The sequence below is a fragment of the Cyclopterus lumpus genome, chromosome 21, assembly GCF_009769545.1.
Source record: "Cyclopterus lumpus isolate fCycLum1 chromosome 21, fCycLum1.pri, whole genome shotgun sequence".
Taxonomy (NCBI): domain Eukaryota; kingdom Metazoa; phylum Chordata; class Actinopteri; order Perciformes; family Cyclopteridae; genus Cyclopterus; species Cyclopterus lumpus.
In genome coordinates this window covers 5,037,070-5,057,815 of record NC_046986.1, presented here as the reverse complement: position 1 = coordinate 5,057,815, position 20,746 = coordinate 5,037,070, and the positions used below count along the sequence as shown (strand labels likewise).

The window sequence follows — 20,746 nt, the reverse complement described above, 5'->3', positions numbered from 1 at the left end:
GTCCGACTGACCCCAAAATGTAAACATTGACATTGCATGTCTCTGTGAGATGCTACCATACTGCCTTGTTGACAGAGAGGCCTCTTAGTTCAAGTGTCTCCGGGGGGGCTTTTTGTGGAACGTGTCTTTGGGTAGCATGGGAAAGGTCAGCTCAGTCTGGGAAAGGAAGCAGGCTGTCCTGTCCATTGCTGTTGCACAATCCAATTAGCTCCCGAGTCGCACCGATAAGAAAACTGGACCGGATGACGCAACGGGTTTTTGTGGGCAGCCGTGCGTCCGTTAGCTGGTCGGTAAACCGTTTGAAGCATCTTCAGCGCAGGTTCTAATCAAATCTCTTTGCCGGGGGAAAAGGAAACTACTTTTGCTTCAAACAGCAACGTAAAACAGGGTATGTGCTTATTACAGAGCGTCTTTTTCTCTTTGTTTATCAGTTTGAGCTTTTAGGATTTTAAACCTGCTTTTAGAATTGATACAATCACTGATGCTTTGGTTTTATTGAGGTAAATAATATGAAACAGAGTAAATACATATAATTAATCAATTTTCATCCATCTCTTACTGCATTCCCTGGTAACATCTGTTTTCGGTGTCTGCCTCCCGCAACATAAGTTCATTAATTTGTGGGAATGTCCATAAAGCAGATGGCCACCATGTCTGTTTCATACAGGGCTGATTGTTTATTTTTTTCTGTTCAAAATGTGGCTGGACTTTTAAACATGTTCAACATTCTGCGTGGGAAGTAATAGAGCTTGGTAAAGTTAAGGGTATATATGTTTATGTTTAAGTTTAAGTTGTGCGGAAGGAATTGTTGCAATAGAGGCTAATGTATTGTGATCTGGTCAAGCACTTTTGTATCACTCAAGTGTATGTGTGTGTGTGTGTGTGGGGGGGGGGGGGGGGGGGGGGGTTGTGGCGAAAATAGATTTTCCAGCTGGAGTAAGTGTGCCTGTGCTCCCGAACGTGACAAATATCATAAATTGAGTCATAAAACATTGCAAGAATTAAGTTTTGTTCTCGTCATCTTCTCTTCATCTTATATATGCATGTCAAAAAGGTTGATTACCTCATGTGCAATCTTAACTGGTCCTCAATAACACAATTTATGTGAATGCCATTATTGTTTTTGTTTTTTATAGATGGTGTTGTCTGCTTACTTGTTGGCACTTACCTTCATCTGGACAGGTAACTCATAATTCCAATACGTCTGGGTACTTAGCTTGCTAGCAGAAGGTCAGTCATTACACCAAAATGAGAAATAATCCAGAGGGTTTGAAGTTGAATTGATAATCATTATCGGCTCAAAAGCAAGAAGTATCATCATCGGTGTTGCAACTTGGTAACTTTCTCGTGATATTAAAGCGACACTTCAGACTTCTATAAAGCAACCAGCAACACAACTATAGCGACTTATTCAGACCATCAGGGAACAAAGTGATTCATTCCCATCCATGATGCCCAGAGTGCTCTCATTTAAGCCAACAATGCACATTGACGCCACCGTTGAAGAAGATGTAGTCATCTGGCTACATTTGGCGGCTTTTATAGCCGGTGCTACGTTCATTGCAAAAGAGTTGTTAAAACTGATCACATGCCTCACTTCCACTGCAATGATTGGCTCGACTCTCTACTCAACTCACTTTTGGTACCAGTACTTTTCTCTAGTTTTCCACTGCTGATAGTAGATAGTTGGCTTTGTCAATTGTGCAACGCAGCTTTCCTGGGTTGACATATTTTAAAGTCTAGGTTGAGTGAATTCATTGAGTGAATTCATGGTTGCTACTCTGGAACCTCGACTGAGGTGGCACCAAAAGAAGTACCAGGTACCAGCTCTTACCTTTTGCTAATGGAAAAACCCCCAAAAAGAGACTTGAGTTTATCATGCTGTGGATATGCGACAATAATAAAGGTTCTAAAAAACATATATATATATATATATAAATAACCATAAAAACAATCTACTCCTGGGGTGGTTTTACGTTGGACCCATTGGGTTATGATCAAACTCAGACTAACTGGGCTCTGATATGTAGTTGTGTTGCTTAAAAGAGAAGAAGACATTTTCCAGACAAGGTCCTTCACTAATACATTCATACACTGTCTATGATGTTAGCCGCTGGTCTTGAACTGTATGGAGGACTCGGACCGTCTTTCTCACTCATGTAAGTGTCTGTTTTCTCCAGGAATGGCTGCGAAATCTGTTGCTTCGTCATGTGACCCGCACATGTTCGACAGCGGCGTCGACCACTGCCTAACGGACTTCAACAAGAGCATGGAGTCCAGTGGCTATCGGGACCGTTGCCCATGGCCGACTGAAAAACTGTACATTTTATTCATAGTTTCTTGTTGTTATGATTACTGTTGGGTTCTTTGAGTCAAATTGTCCAAATTAATCTTTCAACCATACCGTAGATTATTAATTTAATAATTTTGAAACCAGATTCAAAGTAAATTTCTATTATTTCAATATTGAATCAACATTTAAGTAAATAAAAGTATCCGATCAGACTTAGTATCGGAGATACCCAATATTAAATAACTCGGATCCGGATTGGGGACAGAAACAACTTGATCAGGACATACCTACTGAAATGATGAATTGTGTGTAATCAGGAATCTGCATGTTATAACAAATATTCTGCACGCCGCCAATTAGTCTGTGTGGAGCCTTGAGCTCAACATTGTAGAGCCCAGTGAGTGCTGGATAAAGTGGCACATTACACATGTTTTATGGCCTTTTCAGTGAAGATCTATTACCGTTAGTCGTGGAAAAGCCAGATACTTTCCTGTTTCCTGGCTACATTTGGTGCTGGTCAAAGTTTCATCTAATTACTCAACTTTTAATTTAAAAAAAAAAGAACTCCTAGACTCCCGGGCTCGTATTTCCAGACGGCAGTTGTTTGTGGAGACTTTTGGTTCCCGCCGTGATACCTACAACAGACTGCAGTCGACTTTAATTACCGCTGTAATAATCCATGTTTTACTGTTAACGCGGTTTGAGGCTCGGCTCCCATACAGAACAAATCGTGCGTTAGGGCGGGGCGTCCATCATCGCAAGCAGCCCAGGTTGTTGATAAGGCCTCCAGCTGTCAGGCTCAATTGAATCTTCATGTTTTTCCACACTAAAGTCAATGGGCGCTTCTCCACCCGGAGGACACAACACACCAAAACCTTGTGTGTGAAATGTAAGCTGCCTCCTAAACACCAGTGGGTGGTTTTCTCCCTATTTATTAAAACTTATGAAGTTGCCAAAGCTAGATGGTTTTGGCTCACTTTGCATTATCATAAAATATTGAGTTGGAGTATTAAAGTCACAGCATTAAAAGGACCGCGCCAGCCGATTAACTTCCTATCATATTAGCGACCGCTTTCCTAAACACTGGGTGCCACAGCACACAGCACTATCTTTACATATTTCCATTAGCAATAAAAGTCAATGCAGGCTTAAAAGATGTCACAGTTTTGGTAATACAACACGCACCGACTGGATTCTCGTCCAATTTCATTGCCCCGTTGCACGATAATGCCGTGAGCCGTAACTGTCTGTTATTGCTTCATTAACCATTGACTAACATCAATTCCGGAACCATCTTAACTCGGCGCTCTGCCTTGCTCTCTCTTCCATAGCGTCTACAACGAACTGAAGACGTGCGTGGACGACTGGGCAAACGTGTCTTGCTGTCGGGGTCACAGCTTTTTGAAAGACACGGTCTTCTTGGAGGTTCACAAGATGTACTTCAGACAATGTGGACAGGTCCAAGATCCTTCGCCCACCGCTCTCATCTTGTTGATAGCACCCGTTATCGTTGTCACACTCTTCCTACCGATCGTCTGCGCTAACCTCGCTACCCGGAACACGTACAGGGCCAACTCTTCGGGGCTCTGATGTGCTGAGGTTATGAATAGGAGTGAAAGAGGAAGTCAGGTGACGCAGTAGAGGTCGGGTCCAACAAATACAGGACGATGTAGCGCGATATGGAGCTACACGGGCTACAAACACACGATTGATTGATGGATGTCATGAAATGATTGGTTGAAACTGGTTGGTACTGGGTCTACCTTACGTGAGCACACTTCATACTTTATTTTACAGTAATGAACGGTGATTTTTTTGTCTTTACATATTAAAAATGTGCCCAAAACAAACAACGAGGTAATCTAAAATATTTTAAAAGGTTTTTTTTTTACTTCATCTCTCTCTCATCTGTAGTATGTAAACCTAAGGCACGTAACAAACACACTTATTTTAAACATTTTTAAACTTTTCATAGACCTAACCAAGTAGTTGTGTTTGAATTCACAACATTAACTCACCACCTGCGGAGGAGGGATATCGAGAAACGGGCCATAACATATGCTTTGTACATGAACCCTAATTTGAACGATAGCTAGTTGGAAACATCAGCCAATCCTTAGGGATATTTTATGTGTTTACCTTTGGTCGGACTCATGGTAAAGCATTGAAAATATGTTTCATGTGTAGAACTAAAGGCTCAAGCTGTTCACAAAATCGTTGTAAGTGCAAAGTTGGCATGACCCCGCAATTATGAAAATGTATAGTCTATCACATATAGATAATATTATATAGAATATATTCATTGTGTTCTTTCTTTTCATCCTAAAAAGTATGAAATGTGCACCCCAGGGCTGATATTTATTGTGTTTTCTTTTTTTCTCCTCTATTTTTCAAATGTTCTATATCTCTCAATGGATGGGTGTGTCATTGTTATGGTTTCTGGTGATTATATATTCATGAAAACATAGTTATAGATAATTGTTCCAATAGATCACCCCTAGTCATACACATATATAACATACATTAGGTAGAACTTCATATTTGACTATCTGTGAATGTCTGAACTTTCTGGAACTCATTATTCTGTCATATATGATGAACTCCACCCATCTGGCACCTACAGTGAGTTGAGGAAAATAAAACCACAATGATTGACTGCACTGTTTGACACCAACTTCATACTTGAATAATCTGTACAGTATTGTAAAAAAAAATAAAATTGTATTTGAAACACATAATAAATATTTATTCCAGACAAAAAAACAATGTTTACAGTTGACTGAAAACCTCTATACAGCGAGAAGGACCTGCTATTCAAGTAGCCACACGAACCAAGTGTCAGTCTGCGTTACAAATGCACACAATCTGCATTTTACAAGTTTGTCATCAGAAGAGTTTAAACATCAAGGGATTGTTGTGTAGCGCCGTGTGACATCAAAACAAGGCAATGTCACCTCTAATGACCATTCTGAAAATGTGAAATCATAGTCGTGCCAGTCTGTCCGCACAGCATGGACGAAACAGGAAGTAAACCAGAAGGCATAATCCAATGGAATTGCGGTGTTACTCTGTTTCCACTGGAAGTTACTGGAAGATTGTTGTAAAGTCACTTCCTGTCATTTTTAGGACATTTAAACAATGGCTTAATGCAACTTTTATGGGAATCATAGCTTTAATTGGTTGTAAAAACGTGTATGTGTTCCTGAATGAACAAAACACGTCACAACACTGAAATAAAACCTTCATGAAATAAAAACCTTCTTAAGTTAGAGAGCATTTCACTGAATAAAAAAAAAAAAAAGTACACACAAAGGATTAGTATTTAATTCAAAACTCATGAAAACAACAAAAATATAACAATGAACCGGAATTAGGAAACTAATCCTGGTGAGGAACTAATCCTTTTGGTATGCAGTGCAATTAAAGAAAAATGAATGGCATTCCTGCAGTTTCTAAAAAGACACTATTGACTATAACTCTGTGCTCGTATATCACTGTGAACAACCTTCCTCATAATAGTGGATCGAGTTGCACACATATTGGATTTATAGTTAAATGATGGTCGAACCTAACACACATATTCCATATCTTAGAACTCCACGATCGCCAGACGTCTTCACTCAAACCAAAAGATGTTGAATCAAAAAGTGGTTGTAAAAAAATAACACAGCCAGTTCTTAGATTTGGGTGGGTGGTCTACCCCGCTACCCATGGTGGTATAAGTCGGCTACATGTGGTGAACTCAGAACATTTTGAGGATTTTTTCATCTCGCGTGTTTCAACATCGGGACCGAGTGGCAGCACCACGCCTTTTATTATCTTTAATAAATACCCACGATTCCTTTTTTCCTCTTGTGTAAACGCCGAGAGGATGTTTTGCTAAGTATACGCTCACCGGCTCTGTCTTGGCTGTGGCCTACGCGGCTCCACACATACTCAGACGCACCAGTTCCTGCCATAAGAAGAGCACAAGGCTGCTTGGGGCAAGAGGACAATGACCCTTATGGCCTTTTCACCACTGTGGGTCAACCAGCTCACCAAATAACACCCTTCCACTGGGCTCCAGACACAGAAGCCAACTACTGGGGTCAACGGTCATAGTCAGATTTTAATCCTATGGTGTCCATCTAATATTTGTTTTTCATAGCGTTGCCCTTTTATGCGATTGTTAGCTTGCTGGTTTAGTATGGTAGTCAATCAATAACAAAAACAAAAAAAATGAATTGAGGATAAAATTAGTCAACGTTGAAAAGGTCCATTGAACCTATTTTAAATTACACTCCTATAGAGTGCTAAACCACATTCTGTCACTCATTAACTGCATAATAGAATAGTCTACGGCAGGTGTAGTGTTGGCCTAAATACAACAATGGGGGATTCATTCACAGCATAATTCCACGTCACTTTGCTGGAGTAAATGGAACATTCTCTTCACTTTTATTCATTTTCTCTATTGTATAACTTCTCTATGATTTTTACATCGCAAGTGTTGGATTGCCTTGACCGCTTTATGTACACACACACGAGACAACAAACTAAAAGGCGTGGAAGCAATATTTACAAATCGAAGGTCAGTTTCCCCTGAGACAGAATTCTTGCATGGCTCATAATGTAGGACATGGTTATGTAAAATTAACTATTCTAATGTTGTAAGCATACAAAAACTATACTACACTTCTGACCCAGAATATTTATTTTTACTCTCAGAATGCAGTTTTGCTTTCACTTTTAAGCAACATTTTGGAGTTGAGTGTATACATGCAGGAGGAATTATTATCATCAGGTGAAAACAAGAAAACATGATTTTGTTTTCTATTTTTTGCCATATTGAATAGTTATTTACAGAAACCTCTTTAGCTGGCACGCGGTGTCTTTTTCCTAAATCCACCTTAAATGTCTTCACCCATTGAAGAGTTGAACATGTGGAAATATGAAAAGGGGCAAAGATAGAAGCTAGAAGGACCGTGAAAACTATTTAAAAAATGTCATGTTTATAGACAAAATATAAACTTATAGTGGGAATAGTGACAGTGTGCCAAAACATTCTTCTACTTCCAATCTAGCGCCTACAACATCCATAGAATGCTCCGAAATGAAGTATTTGGAGTGGAAAATTAGTCTTTTAGCCCAAATCCCATCAACATCTTCCTCTTCTTCATAAATAAGACCGTCACAAAAAAAATACGTGTTTGACTTGTGTAAGTCTCTTGTGAAAAAAATATTTTATTTCTATGTACAGTAGCTCTGACAACTGGTGTGAGGTCTCTGATTACGTGTCACGACTAAATGGTTATTTAAAATTCTATAGTGGGCTCGCAATACGGGAGGCGAAAACTAAATCTCGTGCTATTTCAAAAGAACACAGATGGCACATTGTAATTCCGAGCTTACCGTACAATGCATCATTCATACGTCCTGCCGACACTCAACTGTTCCCCAGCGTTTTCAATTCTTGTGTGTTTGCTTAGCGCCTATGCTTTTCCAGCCAAAGTGCGTTACCATATTATTCACGACACCCCTGAAAAAAATGCACCACGATGTGGAAATATTGCGGAGAAAATGAAAGAATAATGAATGAATGTGTCCACCTACACAATGTTCTTTTCTTAAATTGTATAATAACTCTTATAGCACATTTGAACTATCAGGAGTACAAACATCTGGCATGGCATTATAATCCAAAAAGGTCACAAAATAAATAGATACATCAGAGTAGAAAAATAAGGTTGAGACCGTCCATGTCTGCTATTTACTTATACATCCAAGGTCACAATAAGGGTGTCAGTGGGCTGGTATGTTGGGCATTAAACACCCCTTGAAGAAGCTCGTACAGTCTCTGTAGAGACTTTGGCTTCAAGGGGAGAGACTACATTTAGAGAGGAGGCTTTGAGCCAGGAGCTCAGTTGGTAGCGACCAAAGTGAACTCTTGCCCAGTCAAAGTGCTCATTACTAAAAAGTCTGTACAGAAAGGGAAAGGACTACTTAACTCCTTGTTTGCACATCATTGCAACCTATAGGCAATGGCAGTAGTATAAAGGGGAAAAGGCAGCTAAGCTACACAGGCGGTGGAATTCAGGGCTTTGAGATTTAGTTTCAGTTCATCATTATGCATTTTGATGAAATATCTGCTTCCTGGTGGAAAATTAAATGAAAGCAAATCTACCCCTTTTTTTCCCACTTTCAGGACAAAAATAAGTCTACATGATCCAGCCCCGCTGTAGGTTACCATTATCATTGCACTCGTGCCCAGAACCTGCAGAGTAATTAAAGGGATTGAGAGGATAAAAAGTTCAATAAAGTGTTCATGTAGGTTGATTTCTTTGCTAGATGTTGCACCGTCCACTTCAGGTAGGGTGCTCAGACTTCAGGGAGTTGAACACAACACCACCACCACCACAGAGACCTACTACATCATGCGTGCTCTTTTTGACAAACTGGAATAAACAAAGGTTTGAAAGGAACATCCAGCTATAGCTTTTGTATATTTTACAAGCACCATGTACTGTCGCTCCTCTCGCTTTCTCACTACTCAGAGACACAGAGTTTCCGGAGAGGCTTGCTCTGATTGGTCAGAGCTGGAGGGTGGAGAAATTCATACTGGCGGGGTCCAATTTTAAATTTATACAAGCATGTGGATCTCGTTGTACTCGTCTCGTCCATCTTCATCGAAGTTGGGAGAATCCTCGTCGCAATCCAGCTGTGAAAAAGACAAATTATCTTCAATAATTCAAGTTCATTCAAAGCTTGCTCAAAGGCCCCAATTCATGCAATGAATTGAGGGTGCTTTTGAAACCTTTTAATACTGTTTAAACCTACTCTTGGGCGCTGTATGCTGATCTGAGAACTGTATATTCAGCTATCGGACTGAGACCGGGTGAATGGTGGATCTCGGTCTGATTCCAGGTGAAAGAAATGGTTTGATATTTTGGAACATTTGCTTCATGTGCTTTCTAGCAGAGAGTTGGATGAACAGATTGATGCTGCTCACCTGTCGATGCGCTACACAAATATGAAGCTACCCTAGCTTGGGAGAAACAGCTAGCTTGGCTCTGTCACAATGTGCCTCCTAGCACTACTTAAGATCACTAATCAACACCTCACATTGTATTACAAATACCAAAGTGTGAACAACAACTCACCATTACACGGAGTGCTACGTGCCGGACTATTTCCAATCTTTGTGCTAAACTTAATTAGCCAACTCATATAACCCTCAGCAATAAAGCCAAAGTATTTCTTAAATGTCATACTAGTCGTTTGATAGAAAAAGGAAGCGGACCATAACTCAAGGGCCAGAATGTTTTTTTTGTTGTAATCCTGACTAGATGAATAAAGGTGTAAAAGACTCAGAAATACCTAAACGTGTTTGTTAGAAAAGAACAAACCAAAGAATAGAAAAAGAGAGCATATAGTGTTTACAATCTGGTTAATATAGAGGTTACAGTTAGAGGGGTGACGGATCTAGTATCATGGTATGGTACTTTTAAAGCTTTTAAATTATTTCCAAGGTCTTCAGTAGTTTGATTCTTCAGTGCCTTGGGTTCATGAGACTTTTGGATGAACATAACATGGACGGTGGTCAAGTTAAGAACAAAGCTGTTTATACTAGCTCCTGAAAAAGTCGACAATTTGGAAGTGGAAGGCTTTAATCTGACAGCGTTGACATGTATTGGTTTAGGGGATCTAACCAAGAAAACATAGAGGACGGCTTCAGGTTGGACCGTGAATCTTTTCGTGGTTCGAAAAGGAATATTTGCACATCATCTGAAAATATTTGCATGAGAAAGTTGTCCACGATCACAGAGGAGAAAAAAAAAACATGCCAACATCCATATACTAAATTTGCTGTAAAATAAGTAGCCCGGGCGCTATGTGGGGATCAGATTATTGTGGCGAAGATTCAAACATTCCTGGGGGGGGGGAGAGGGGGCGTCGTCTCTGCCACACAACCTACCGCCTGGAGCTCACGTTCCTCAAAGATCCTGGAGAGGATGAGGCGGCGAAGCGGCACCGTCATGATGAGGACGAAGGGGAACGCCAGGGACGCCTCCGTAGACTTCACGACCCACAGAGCCACGATGCACGCCAGTTGGATGATGGTGAACATGTTCATACGCCATGTCTTCACCTAAAAAACAACACACAGGTGGAGGTTAAAGGGTAGAAAACAAATAGACCACGGTTCAGACTACACAGAGAGATACTCACGGGCATGTTAGACACACTGAATCCAAAACTATTCCCTTATTATATTACATATTTATGGCTCCATCTAGTGGAACATCCTGCCATCTGATTTTTCTAAAAAAATATGTCAAGTCAAACTGAACTTTGTGTAAACTTTTCCTGTCTTTTTCCTGTTTTCCATGTGTCAAAAAATGTGGTTTCAATCCCATTCCAAGGCAAATCCGGATCAAAATCCATAATTGTGCTGCCAGTACTGTGAACAATTATGCGGGGGCGGGGCATGTGTCATCAGCAGGATCTTCCGGATACATTTTGATTGCAACTGACATAATACAGACGTTCCTGTTCATGTGAGAGTGATTTAATGTACTGTTTCTTTGGCATTGGCTCTAGTAATTTCATGTCATCCTCTCATGTTCTTCTCAGTGTAATGAGTAAGCTTGTTTAGTATTGCAGTGCTTTGGCTGTTTGTTGTGTGAAAATTATTATTATATTTCCATTTATTATTTAAGCCTTGTAAACCCTGGCTAGAGGTGCTGCATCCCCCCCCTCCCTCCTCCCTCCTCCACTTAAATAATAGGTTATTTTATTGTAGGTGACGGGAGACAAAATATAGTGTTCTTGTTCCGTGAAAAAAGCACTCTTGTGTTTATCTAAAGTTCATATGAGGCTGCAAACCCCATGGAGATAGACAAATTAAATGGGTACATTTTTGTGTTATTAAATTCCCTCCGATTTACTCTCCCTCCACTAAGAAGCTCAGCAAGGAACCTTTGGATGTGGAAATACAAAAGTACGCATTTCGTAACCAAAAGATTTATTATATTATCTTCAAATAAACATTTGAATTCATTTTTATTTCCACAGAGCAGGGACTGCAGATATTGCCCCCCTCCCCCATCACGTTGGAAGCCTGTGAGAAATTGAGAATGTTGTAATTGCCTCTATGGAGAGGAGGAATGATTAAGGCAAGTGTTAATGGTCGCATTGGGACATAACTGGTTTTAAACTGTGAGCCTATCCTTTATTATTACCTCTATGTGTACAATGGGCCCCTGTAGTCATGTTGAGTCTCTTTGTGGTCATTGGTTTCTCTTTGACGTCATTGTGTCTTTTGTAGTCCGTTGGAATCTTGTTGTGTCTCTTAGTCTTCACTTTATGGTAATTTATGTGGTAATTGTTTTTAGATTTTAGTCTATTTGACATTTTGTAGACAAAGCACCCTGACATGTTAGGCCCCTGGGCATTATGTAAAGACCTTATCCAGGTTTCTGATCCTTCTCTGTGTGCAGGTGCGTCCTGAGATACAGTTACACAGCAGTTAGTCAATAAAAGACAAAATACTGCGATAGACGATACAATGACGATCATACACGCTGAAATAACAGCAGCAATGCAGTTGACAACATAATTGAAATTAAATCCAGCAGCGTGATGATTGCAGCCAGAAACCCAACTGTTTTTATTCTCAGCTGTTGAGGTTAACTCAGTTTGGAGTCAAAAATCCAGCAACATTTTTCCTTTCTCCATGCATCGTGCATCTCCTTCTAACTCTCTTTTGGGTTTCAAGAAAGAAACGTCTGCCTCTACTCGACTGCCGTTACCACTCTGCGGGGGTTCGGCTTCTCCATCTCACCACTAATAATAGAAGACGAGCGCTTGACAACACATCCACGTTACCTTGGTGACGTAGATGTGGTCGGGGTGATGTTTGGCGGGCGTGACCATAAGGGTGATGCGTTCGTACAGTTGGATGCCCGTCAGAGAGGTGACCCCCATGTACAGGAAGATGCCAAAGAGCACGGCCAGAGGGATGAGGCGGAGCACGTCCGTCATCACTATGGACATGCCTGAATGGGGAGAAATGGGCAAAAATGGCAGTCCTACTGTTTATGAAGGCACAACGTGAAACAATTGTTTGCAACTGTGGAGAGAATGATTCACTCAACAAGAGGGTTAGGGTTAGCCCTCGTGACTAACATGCCGTTGATGCGGCACATTCACTGTTAAGCTGTCTTGGTTGAAACACTCTTTGGGGCTAATCCCAAAAATGTCTTATTCCCAATCTCAAGCAGTATTGCAATCAAACAAGGGCTCAACAAACAGGATGAGTCATTGTGGTTGTTTGCCCAAACTGGATCAAATTAATACTTAGGACTACTTTGGGAACCCTCCCTTGATTGAAATACGATATCCTGCTGGCAAAATAGTGCTAATGTATAGATGAAAAACAATGTTGCATTTTCATTTTGTTTTTTTTAAACAGTTTACATTTGGGAAAATGTTCAGTTTTCGGTTCATTTTGAGGACAATTTGTAAACAGATTGTAAAATCATTGTGAACTCTTGCAACGGTTGATTCAGTCTCGGCAGAAGTGGCACCCTCTGCCTTTTGGAGCTTGTGTTTTACTTTCAAGACAAATAATTGCCCGGAAATTCCAGCACTGTAATAATGCGGTTAAAAAACCACGGCCAGAAAATAAAACTAAACAGTTTCTCTGCAAGTGGTCAGTAGTTCAGATCCCTCCAGCTCCATCCAGTTGCACTTGGTTGTGTGCGGTTGTGATTTGTTTATTGGCACTTTTTTAATGAGAGCACTATTTTGTGGAATGAAAGACTTCTTATGATTTAGGTTTAACTGTTTCTAAAAAAAAGTTATAATGAGACGAAATTTGATACGGTACTCAAGAGTATTCCACCAACCAATTGACTATTTGCTAAACCCCAACCCACTTGGTTACCATTGCCTTGCCTTTGAAGCTTTTCGTTGTAGCGTGGCATGTTTGAAGTTAACAGTGATATTATTCTCAGTGTTGAAACAATGCGTCTCCCGTTACACACAGAGGGAAAACTAAAGCTGGGTTATTATTTCTAGCCGACAACTGTGGACTTTGCTGGCGTAGTTTTCCAACCGTAGCGAGTGTAAACTTATGCTAACGTTGAAACTTAGCTGAGTTAGCTGAGAACTCAGTCTTTGATTTACTTTTTTTGTAATTGTCCAACAAATTACTTTTGAAACAAAAGTCCTAGTGTGTACATGATAGCTGCATTCACGCTAAAAAAAACAACTAGGCATGTCCCAGGCAAAAAGTTAGCATTCTCACCAGTTTATGATAATGGAGCAGAATTGTTTGGGAATTATAGCGTTGAACTAGTCAGATCTGAACTTTATTTTAAAGTTAGTCTCTTTAAACTGGAGGAAATGTGTTGACGAGCTCACTTCTTGAACCCTAAGAGGCAAGTGAGGAAAAAAAAGTGTTTTCATTGACTTAAGAACAGGTCAAAATAAAGTTTTGCCAGGTGAAAAAAAAAAGTGTTGCTAGCATACTTGATTTACTTCTTTTCATCTGTGGAAAAAGAGGGGAAAGAAGTTTTGGCAGGTGACTTTAATTTTAATTTTCCTGTTTTTCTAATACTCATGTCAGCTTCCCACACTCCCACTCTTCCCTTTCCTCTCACCAACAAGAACAGCCACAAGAAGCCCGGTCAACCTCTGCTCTTTAACCTCCTGGATCATGGGCTTCTCGCCGGGCGCCGTGGCTTTGCTCATGACGGTGAGGGCGTTGACGTGAGTGACGGAGCGCACGGTGGCCGCGGTGAGCCACGGCAGGCCAAAGAGAGGACAGAAGGAACCCATAATGACAATGAGCAGAAGATCCAGGTGGAAGCCGGAGCCTTTGACCAGGCGACGCTCTTTCTTACTGACTATCAACCTGATAGATTGGAGGAAACATTTAACAGGTTAGAAAGAGTGGAAGTAAAATGTGTATAAGTATACCGTACTACACAGATTTTTACACCCAAAACATTACTACTCTAGATAATCATATACGTACGAAGTGATCTGCGTTTCCATGAAGATGAGGATGAAGACAAGAATGGCAGGTACAATAGATGCCCCCATCATCCAGGTGGGAAAAGGTTTCTTATCGCCAAAGGGACTGATGAACCAGCCTCTCTTGTCAGGGGAGGTGACGGAGAAGCCCGACGGCACATTGAGTTTCTAAGAGTAAAAAAAGAGAAGCCCTGATTGGTTGGTACTCTAATGAAGAGGCACTCCAACTGTTGCTGAGACTGGAGTCGTTTGCATTAACGTTACCTGTGTGTAAGTGTCAGTTATGGAGTAATCCACCAACACCGAAACTAAAATTGAGATGGGGATGCCAAAGTCACCAATGATTCTTCTGGCCTGAGGATATTGAGAAACCCAACATCAATCAAATCCAGCACACATCTGATCACATACACATTGGATGCATGCGTTAAACACATTCTTTAAGTTATTTAATGGAAAAGTGTTTTTTCAAGGAGCAATGTTATGACAAAGTAGTATGCCCCAATTAAATGCACACTGCATGCAACAGTGCGTTACTTTGCAAGGGAAGCTGCAGTGTGTACCTGTATGTATGTACTCTTAGCGTAAAAAACAAAAACATCCAAATTCAATATGACTTTGTGTATTTACACAACAGGGTCTTTAAAGGCTCATGAGAACTAGGACATCATTTGTTCGGGTTAGGTTGGGTTACCTTGCCGCCTAAGAAACGACTGTTTCGGAATTTCCTGAGGAAGAAAGCAACGAAGAAAGTGCCTATCATGAGGACCAGAGACAGAAGAGCAGTGTTGGGCTGTTTGTAGATCTGGTCATGCACTTCGTGATGCGCAGTCGCTGGGTGGAAGTCACTGGGGTAAATTGCCATCAGTGGATGCTCCTTAAACACCTAAAAACAAGAAGATAAGTCTTATCTGATTGTTTGCAGTGGTTCAGTCTTAGATGCTATCAACTGAAAAGTATTGTACCATTAAGCATAATGAATGACTCATTGAGAACATATTCAGATTTCTTGTTGTGTGTGTGTGGGGGGGGGGGGCGGGAATATGCATATAAAAGTGTCTTTTATTGTCCAAATTCTTCTGAAGCTCATTGTGCTGTGCGATTTACCTTGAAGAGCTTAGAGAAAGTCTCATAGATGAAGATGAGGGAGATGAGGAAGGCAAAGATCTCCTGGGTAAAAGGTGAGATGTAGCGAACGAGGAAGCTGCCCTCTGCCGCCACCATCAGCAGGACAATGAAGACAAGCCAGAAACCTATCCAGACGCGACCGGTTAGGTACTCGACGTTGTGGGCCTCACAGAACTGAGTGAGGAGACATATTAGTCACATGTTCAGGAAAAAAACAAAATGAGAAATATGTAACAGAAAAAAAGAAGAAAAAAACACACCTTGTAGTATGCTTCTTCAAACACCAGTAAGGGTCCCGAGAAGCCGATGATGAGAAGAGGCTGACCACCGAGCAGCGAGAAAATAACTCCAAGAGTTGCCGTTGACACAATGAGCTCAGTAACTCCCATCATGCCCTCTGTTTTTTCTCCTGTATGAGAAAACAGACCAAAACACACCTTTTTAGTGCACAGTGACATAGAATCAAGATATATATATTTTTTTATTTCGGTAGTTTCAGTTTACCCAGCAGGCCTCCGAAGGTAATAGTGGGTGACAGTGCAGCGAAATAGATGAAGATGACGGCGGCGACGCACTGCATGTCCACGGCGTCTTTCAGGTCGCTGACGTAATGTGGGTAACGGCGGCGGATGTCGTGGATCAGACCTCCGAAAGGGATCCCGGAGCGCTTCAATGGGTCCACCTCCTGGTCTCCTTCCTCCTCTTCCTCTGGACTCACCTCTAGGGGGGTTGTTACAGGCTCCATTACATAAAGAAACTGCTAATGATCAGTGTCACCATAATTGAGCATTTACTGTGCTGGAACCCTAAAAAAACTCAACAAATAATCTGCAGATGATGAAAAAAGTCCCCAACAAATCAACTCTTTACTCCTGTTTGCGTGAAATATTAAAATTACAATGGATTGCTATTTTAGGAGATTACCGAGAATGAAAACATTTTTGGTCTGTTTTTTAAGATTTTCCTCTTCAGTTGGCTAACACAGCAATGGATTAGTGCATTGTTGGATTAGTTCTGTTCATAAGGTTTGTTGACAATAAAAACAATATAGTACTGGGCTCATTACTTTTGAATGGAGAGGGTAATTACTAAATCAATGAAATTCAAGCTCCTTGAACTGAAACGTCATTGGGAAACACAACACGTCTAACCAATAGATCACTTGAGTTGTGTTTACTGAGGTCATGGGATGAATTATCTAATTGTAAAACTCCTAAAAGATACAAAACAGGATTTTCTCTTCTTTTTATTTTGTTCAGTTGATTTGAAAGGACTAGTTTGCACCCAATTTAAAATAAATCTGACTTCAGGGATTGATCTGTCTTTGCATAAGAGGACAAACAGTAGTTTGTAGATACTTAGTAATTGTGGATTTGGCTTTTTATAAAAGGCTCTTGACAGAGTACCTTTGTTGTTCAGCTCTATTCCAAATGAGGAGTGATGCCTCTTGAGTTCTCTTTCCTTCCTCTTGCGCAGCATCTGCTTCTGGAAGTCGGCCACCGTCTTCAGCAGGTCTTTGCCCTCCACGTCTGAGGGTGGAATGACGATGCTGCAGTCCAAGAATTCATTGATACCATTCAGGAGGTCCTGTCTGTCATCAGCGAAATAGGCCACCTCATGGAAGTTCTGCAACAACATACAATACGAGTGTCATCACCAGAATTAATTGGATGTAACACGAAGACATCCAGAGGGCTGTTTCATCAATTATTTTGAGGGGGATGAATTAACAGGTTTCTTTCAATGTCCGTCTCCCCCCCCCCCCCCACATCAATGATAGGCAGCAACACTGAATTGTATGTGTTGCATCAAACCCTGCAGTGCTCCATAATACAGCAGCAATAGCCCTAGTGGAAACCAGGAACACAGCATGCATTTGGCCCATTGGGCATACATTAGAAAATGTTGAAGCCAGTGCTCTAGATTGGAAGTCTGATATAATAGAATACAATATGTTGTACTGTAATGGTCGTGGGATCAAAAAGTCCGCTTTTTACGGGTTGCAATGGCAACATTTTTGTCCTTAAGGGTCTGAGTGTCTGTAGTTTGGCCACACAGTTTATTACCAGACTTATTATAGGAGCTGAGGTTTGAGCAATTGGAAAATACGAAACAACCTTTTCAGACCTCGAAAAAGGTTTCAAAACTCACACCCTTGCCGAAATCCATGCCATGTGCATGAACACAGCCAAAATGATTGGACGTTCTAATATTAAAACAGCTCAAAATGCCCCTAGAGATGCAAGAGAAAGGGGTTGATTTGAATGTCACATCTTTTAAGTTTCACATTTACCTTGTCAGACATGAGAGTGGAGAAGGAGCGTCCGATCTCGTGATAGTCTACGTTGGACTGACTTGGACCAAGCAGGACGAAGATAAAGCGAACAGGGACGGGGACCTCCAGCACGGACTCCAGGAGGACCGCCTCATTCAACCTGACAAAGGCCATGGCTGGCTGCTCCAGGAAGTCAACAGAGCCTGAAGGGAAACGGGAAAAAGTTCAATACTTTTGAGTTTTTCTAGTAACAGAATCTGGGATTTGGCTTCAGCTATTAGTACATTCAACACACAGTTTGTTCTCCAATATCTCAACATGAATCTCCTCTTCGCTGACATCTTTTTTTTCGCCACGCTAATTTGCCGTTCAAGAAAAACAAGACATCCTGCAGCTTTACAGCAAAAGGTTTTCGAGGTCCTGCGGGGGCATAGAAAAGCAGCTGCAGAAGGGTTGACTTTACATTAACAGCAGTGTGACACTACAAACTAAAAAACGTCATGATTACCGTGACATATTGATGTCATTTAATTATTTTATTTAAGTATTTGAAATGCAGGCTCCTAGGGAATGTGCCAGAAGCAGATTCATCTCTTTTCTTTCAAAAGAAAAGAAAATACATAATTCATTTGAACTAATCTACTTAGTCGAAAAACTCTCGGATCTTACCAACTAAAACAATGACAGCTTCGGCATCTTTGGGAATCTTGGCGAGGAGTTTCATGGATCTGGCTGCAGCTGGGTGGCTCTCGGGAGGCAGTGGGTGGAGAGATTTCTTGGAGGAGAAACAGAACAAAGATTATCCACACTGTTGCGCGTGATGTGACACCGTAACATAGCACGGGACCAATAACATCAACTTATTGTGGGAACGGCCAATGTATGTGAGCACACAATAATATTCTAATGGCCCGGCAGAATTCACTTTAAACCGCCCCAAACTGGATGACTGCTTCTTCATGTTTGAACAAAAAAAAATTTAATAGGCCGTTTTAAATTTGCCAACATTTTAAACCACGGGGAACACCACGTTTTCACAGTTAATTCATCGAGAAGCTTTAACTAGAAGCACCTGTAAGCTGACTAAGAACATAATCCAACACATGTGGCAAAGAGAGGTTCGCTCCTTCTGACTTCACCTTTATGATTTCTGACCTTGTGGAGGGGTGTTTCAAACAACAACCAGGAATCTAGAGTAATCACGCTTAAATCCATGCTTACTGCTGATTCTTAGAACTTAATGCAAACCATAAACTAGTACAAGACAGCTCAAGGTGGCTTTTATCTCTGTCCGATTGGAAGTCTGATATAATAGAATCCAATATGTTGTGCTGTAATGGTCGTGGGATCAAAAAGTCAGCTTTTAACGGGTTGCAATTTTTGTCCTTAAGGGTCTGAGTGCCTGTTGTTTGGCCACACAGTTTATTACCAGACTTATTATAGGAGCTGAGGTTGAACTTCTACAATACGAAACAACCTTTTCAGACCTCGAAAAAGGTTTCAAAACTCACGCCTTTGCTGAAATCCATGCCATATGCATCAACACAGCCAAAATGATTGGACATTCTAATATTAAAACTCAAAATGCCCCTAGAGATGCAAGAGAAAGCGGTTGATTTAAATGTCACTTCTTAGAACTTAATGCAAACCATAAACTAGTACAAGACAGCTCAACGTGGCTTTTTATCTCCGTCCATTTAGATGGCTGAGTTCAATTATCCCGGTGGATTTTTGTCACTGCCTTCAGATATCATAACTCAACGATCTCTGTCAACCGGCATCTCAAACTGACACAAAGAGTGAAGGTGTGTAGGACGAGTATCGCCGTGGAGGGAATTACAATCAAATGGCGTACATAAAACACCAGGGAAACGTACAAACAGGCTGACGAACACGTCTTGTTTTGGGTCGTACACCGGCCCCTTGTTATCCTGGTAATCCTCCTGCTCTTCAGCCACCAGTGGCAGATTGCTGTCCACGTTGTTGTGATTGAAGTTGCCGAGGAGACTGCTGGACGACTGGTGGCGGTGAAAGCGATGTTTCAGGTCACTCGGGTGGCTGTGCAAAAAACAACAACACATAAAAAAAAATTAAAAAAACAGGACCGAGGGCTGAACGCCAACATCAGCGTGTAAATATGCAGACATGTGACAATGTTAACGCGCTGATGCTTCGCAATGTTTACCAGCGTCGCAGCTTTAGTGTGTTAGCATGCTAACATTTGCTAATTAGCGCAAACCTCAAAGTGCAGTTATTAGTCTGATCAACCGAAGCAAAAGCAAATTAAAATGTTAATCTGACGATGGTGCTGGATGGAAACTCAGGGGAACCTCTTGGAACCATGAATATCCGCAGCACGTTTTTTGACACAGGTTGAAAACATTGTACTTAAAAGTTATGTATTATCAGTATAGCTTATTACAGTATGTTTGCAAAAAGTCTTAAGAACATTGATTAGAAGATTTTTTATTTATGTTGAAAACTTTTTTTTAAAAGGGACCATGTACAGTTAAAACATAAATGTCTGTATCAGATTGTAGCTAAAGCTAATTTGCATATGTAGTCCCTTGACAGACCATAACAAACATACAACAATAGCAAACAGTACAGGATAAGACACAATACAACATTATATGTGGTAAGAAGACATTATATGTGGTAGTAATATTCACAACTATATGATTTCATCAGTGTATAATCACCTGAAACTAGTTGTTTTTTTCAATAGCTTAGAATGAGCCCTTCATACTGTATCTACATCGGGAACGGGTCCTTTTTTACAGAGTCCGGCATGTTTCTACTGTAACCTAGAATGGCAAGACCAAACACCGGCTCTAAAGAGGACCTTTGGATTGTTTAAGTCGCCTGTAGGCCACCGTAGTTCTCCAACACGCTTGTGAGACACACGAGTCCTTTAGCACAATATCCACTCAAGCTTTAAAACCCATTTCATGGACTTTGATGACTTGCCATGTATTTCTATCAGTTGCTAGTAAATACAATTATTTTGTTGAGCTACTGCTCCCAAG

General features: G+C 40.9%; 2 protein-coding genes across 2 annotated transcripts in view; one reads left to right on the top strand and one right to left on the bottom strand.

Annotated features, from left to right (window-relative positions):
• Window positions 1-1,136: 1,136 nt before the first annotated feature.
• On the top strand, window positions 1,137-3,883 carry LOC117750528 (receptor activity-modifying protein 1-like). The gene is made up of 3 exons (XM_034561785.1): window positions 1,137-1,182; window positions 2,181-2,319; window positions 3,625-3,883. The coding sequence occupies exons 1-3, from the start codon at window positions 1,137-1,139 to the stop codon at window positions 3,881-3,883; spliced, it is 444 nt and encodes a 147-aa protein (XP_034417676.1).
• A 5,029-nt stretch (window positions 3,884-8,912) lies between these two features.
• slc4a3 (solute carrier family 4 member 3) overlaps window positions 8,913-20,746 on the bottom strand; it is a 37,703-nt gene continuing 25,869 nt past the window's right edge. The window contains exons 9-22 of the mRNA XM_034561222.1: window positions 19,595-19,775; window positions 18,387-18,492; window positions 17,736-17,920; window positions 16,849-17,068; window positions 15,947-16,162; window positions 15,703-15,851; window positions 15,422-15,616; window positions 15,009-15,200; window positions 14,579-14,668; window positions 14,316-14,482; window positions 13,939-14,192; window positions 12,161-12,330; window positions 10,248-10,421; window positions 8,913-8,990 (exon numbers count right to left, since the gene is read on the bottom strand). Coding sequence (XP_034417113.1) covers window positions 8,913-8,990; window positions 10,248-10,421; window positions 12,161-12,330; window positions 13,939-14,192; window positions 14,316-14,482; window positions 14,579-14,668; window positions 15,009-15,200; window positions 15,422-15,616; window positions 15,703-15,851; window positions 15,947-16,162; window positions 16,849-17,068; window positions 17,736-17,920; window positions 18,387-18,492; window positions 19,595-19,775 — 2,377 coding nt within the window. The remainder of the gene's footprint in view (window positions 8,991-10,247; window positions 10,422-12,160; window positions 12,331-13,938; window positions 14,193-14,315; window positions 14,483-14,578; window positions 14,669-15,008; window positions 15,201-15,421; window positions 15,617-15,702; window positions 15,852-15,946; window positions 16,163-16,848; window positions 17,069-17,735; window positions 17,921-18,386; window positions 18,493-19,594; window positions 19,776-20,746) is intronic.